This window comes from Pectinophora gossypiella, chromosome 7 (assembly GCF_024362695.1).
Source record: "Pectinophora gossypiella chromosome 7, ilPecGoss1.1, whole genome shotgun sequence".
Lineage (NCBI taxonomy): Eukaryota > Metazoa > Arthropoda > Insecta > Lepidoptera > Gelechiidae > Pectinophora > Pectinophora gossypiella.
Genome location: NC_065410.1, coordinates 4,927,648 through 4,930,976, shown reverse-complemented (window position 1 = coordinate 4,930,976; position 3,329 = coordinate 4,927,648). Strand labels below are relative to the sequence as shown.

Genomic DNA, 3,329 nt, shown 5'->3' with positions numbered 1-3,329 from the left:
ATTTGTTGAATAAAACGGTTTTGATTAAAATTTTTTAATAAAAATAAATTAAATTAAATTGTAAACATGATAAAGGGATTTGATGCAGTATAAGGAAGGTTCAACTCTTATTCTTTAACTAAAGAAAGGAGAGACTATAATATAATATTTACAACACGGCCAGCGTTTTTGGAGGTATGAAAGTATGCAGATCAGTGGCCATAGTAGGGGTCGTGCCCGTATTGAAGGGCAACGTAGGGAGGTTCGGGGCCGTACTGAGCGGCAGCGGGGGCGTATTGCGGAGCGGCAGCGGGGGCGGGGGCGTATTGTGGAGGAGCGGGCGCGTACTGCGGAGGAGCGGGCGCGTACTGCGGAGCGGGTGCGTATGCTGGCGCCTGGAATTGTAACAAAATGGAGTGTAGAAAAATAAAAATTAGTCCCATCGTTCACTCCCAAAACTGCTCACGTCACTTCCTAGTGTGTAGGATAGTAAATCTGTTACCGAAAGCCCAGTATTCAATTTTAGAAAAACATGCGATGGTAAACTGGACCTATGGTTGTAAATACTTAGGTACTTACTAAATACGAATCGATGTGTATAAAGATATTTCAGCATATAATAGAAGTAGACACTATGATCATCATACGTAGGTGCTATAGTAGGTTCAGCTAATCAACCGGTAAACGGCCTCCGTGGTCCAGTGGTTGAGCGTTGTGCTCACGATCCGAAGGTCCCGGCTTCGAATCCCGGTGGGGGCAAGTCACAAACATCACTCTGTGACCCTACTTTGGTTAGGACATTACAGGCTGATCACTTGATTGTCCAAAAGTAAGATGATCCGTGCTTCGGAAGGCACGTTTCACATTTTTATTTTATTAATATGTGAGGGTATGCTAATAATTCATGGTTGTATTAAAAGGTTTTAAGTATTATAAATCGGCTCTCCACTAATCCACGGTGGAGTATTTCTCCATACTCCGTCCAGTTGAGTTAGGGGTGGCCTGTGCCTAGCAGTAGGACGTATATAAGTTTATGAATGTTATGTACTTAAGTATTGTAATGTATTAAACTTCCTACCTGATAGCTGTAGCTGGGCTTCTCATGATGATGTTTCTTCACCGTCACTAAATGGTTCTTCAGCAAATCTTTGAGCTTCAACTTTGTCAGCAGCACATTGGCAGCAAGGGCTTTGTTGACAGCTTTTAGTTCTTTTAGTTTGGCCTTGACAGCCCATAGACCGTCCTTGACGAGATCGAGTTTGCCCAGGTGAAGGTCTTCTTCTTCTTCGTAGGGTGCTTCGTATGAGGGGGCCTCGTATGAGTGGGTGTCGTATGAATGGGAGTCGTATGCTGCCCGGAACAGGTGCTGTTCATCCTCGTCTAGTTCCGCGAAATTTGGCACGTGACGGCATAGAAGCAGTGCTGGTGTCAAAACAATATCAACAGAAGGTAAGCATCATTTATTTATCGTAGATAAGTTTAAATTATAGTTAATTGAGCATAAAGCAGACGCAACACACGAATTACTAAAAAAAACAACGTAAAACTTGTATCTTAATGACGTTGTCAAAAATATCAGAAATCGATTAATGATTGATTTGAATCGTATTCGATTTGCATTGACTTTCTACATTGAAAAGCCCTTAACACGATTCTATAAACAACACTGTATAATTTGATTTCAGAATCATTGAATACACACATAATTTGATTAAAAAGAAACACGAATAAATAAGTATTAAAAAGAATAAAATATTTTATCAAAAATCCAATCACGCGGTGACAGATTTTTTATTATTTCCTTAGTTCCAGTTATAGTGTGTAAATCATCGCAATCAACACAATTCCATGTGTAAAACTGATAACTTACCCGGATTGAGAAGTAATACGAAATAAATTAAATGGAGAGACATTTTTAATCACAATTAAAGTTAACTTGTCGCGCCCCGTGAGATGAATGCCCTCTGCGATGCTCGACTCGATAATCATCTCTCGCTACCCTCAGAAGGATAATAATATATGATCATGTACCATCCTACCAGTACAGTCATGAGCAATATAATGTACCCACTTTAGGACTCTGTCGCACTAACACATTTGCCATTTAGTGCGACTTACAGTTACATTTGTCAAAAAAGTTAATGTGACATGGTACCAAAGTGTAGACATATTAATGCTCGTGACCGTACTATAAAGTCAATACGCTTTTGTTTTCGCTTTCGCATGAGGACATTGTTTTGTAAGATACTTTCTTCCGGGGTAGACAGTGCTTATTACCTAGTAGACTACGCACTTACATCAGGTCCCGGTTACTAATTACAGGGGGGTTAAAATGACCACATCGAAGCAATTCATCTAAGAAAGCAATATTGCAATTTGACATTTGTTTGCATTGCGCACTTACTTTTATACGCGCAAATGTCAAATTGCAATATTTGCTTTTTTACCTGAATTGCTTCGATGTGGCGTTAAACGTGTCTGTATAGTATGTACCGCTGCCTACCCCTTTGGGGATACAGGCGTGATGCCATGTTGATTTTAACGCTGACGCAGCAATAATCCTGTGTGTTTTAAAGTGTTATATTATTATTAATAATAATAAATTCAGTCGTACATTAGTTTATTGGAGTTTCCTTATAAGCAAAAAATTGCCTGTGTCAGGAAAAACTCCGCTCTTCCAGTGTTTGTGATTATTTATAATGAACATTTTAATGCCATAGAAATTTTAACAAAACAATAAAAATATGTCATTTCCATAAAAGTGTCAATTGTATGTTATGTGTTGTGTGACTTAAAGTGTTATTATTATTGTCGCGTAGAACCATTTTTATTTTCTCTAGGTACTCTAGGTAGTGATGTTTTGTCTATAACAAATACAGGCGAAAAGAAATAAATTAAAGTTACTTAATATTTAGACGTATTGACTTTATTTAATATTGAGTTATTATATTTTACTTAGATACATTCTGCAATGCCTTTTTTTAACACTACGTGCAATCTAGTTAAATTATTTCACATATTAGTGACAGATTACTCGTTTACCTAGTATTTTTTGTAACGACGTTATTACTATTGCAAAGTCTATTATATTAATTTACAATATTATTACCTTATAACTAATAAAAGATTTACATTATATATAAGTGGTCTAATTATTTTTAGAACGGATATAATAACAGGAACATAACTAAATTAACAACCATTAAACGGAAGACAAATCTAAAACTAAAACTTAACATTTATTCTTAAAAAGAATAATTTAAAAAATAAATAAGCTATGCGACGTCAACATGACGTCAATGACAATTTTTTAATTCGACTAAGATAAATGTAGGTAACTACAAAATGAT

At 36.6% G+C, this 3,329-nt stretch overlaps 1 protein-coding gene across 1 annotated transcript; it reads right to left on the bottom strand.

The window, feature by feature from the left end:
* Window positions 1–18: 18 nt before the first annotated feature.
* Window positions 19–1,998, bottom strand: LOC126368233 (uncharacterized). Its single transcript, XM_050012138.1, has 3 exons — window positions 1,850–1,998; window positions 1,058–1,401; window positions 19–374 (listed from the first exon to the last, which is right to left on the bottom strand). The coding sequence occupies exons 1-3, from the start codon at window positions 1,890–1,892 to the stop codon at window positions 192–194; spliced, it is 570 nt and encodes a 189-aa protein (XP_049868095.1). The 5' UTR covers window positions 1,893–1,998; the 3' UTR covers window positions 19–191.
* Window positions 1,999–3,329: the final 1,331 nt, after the last annotated feature.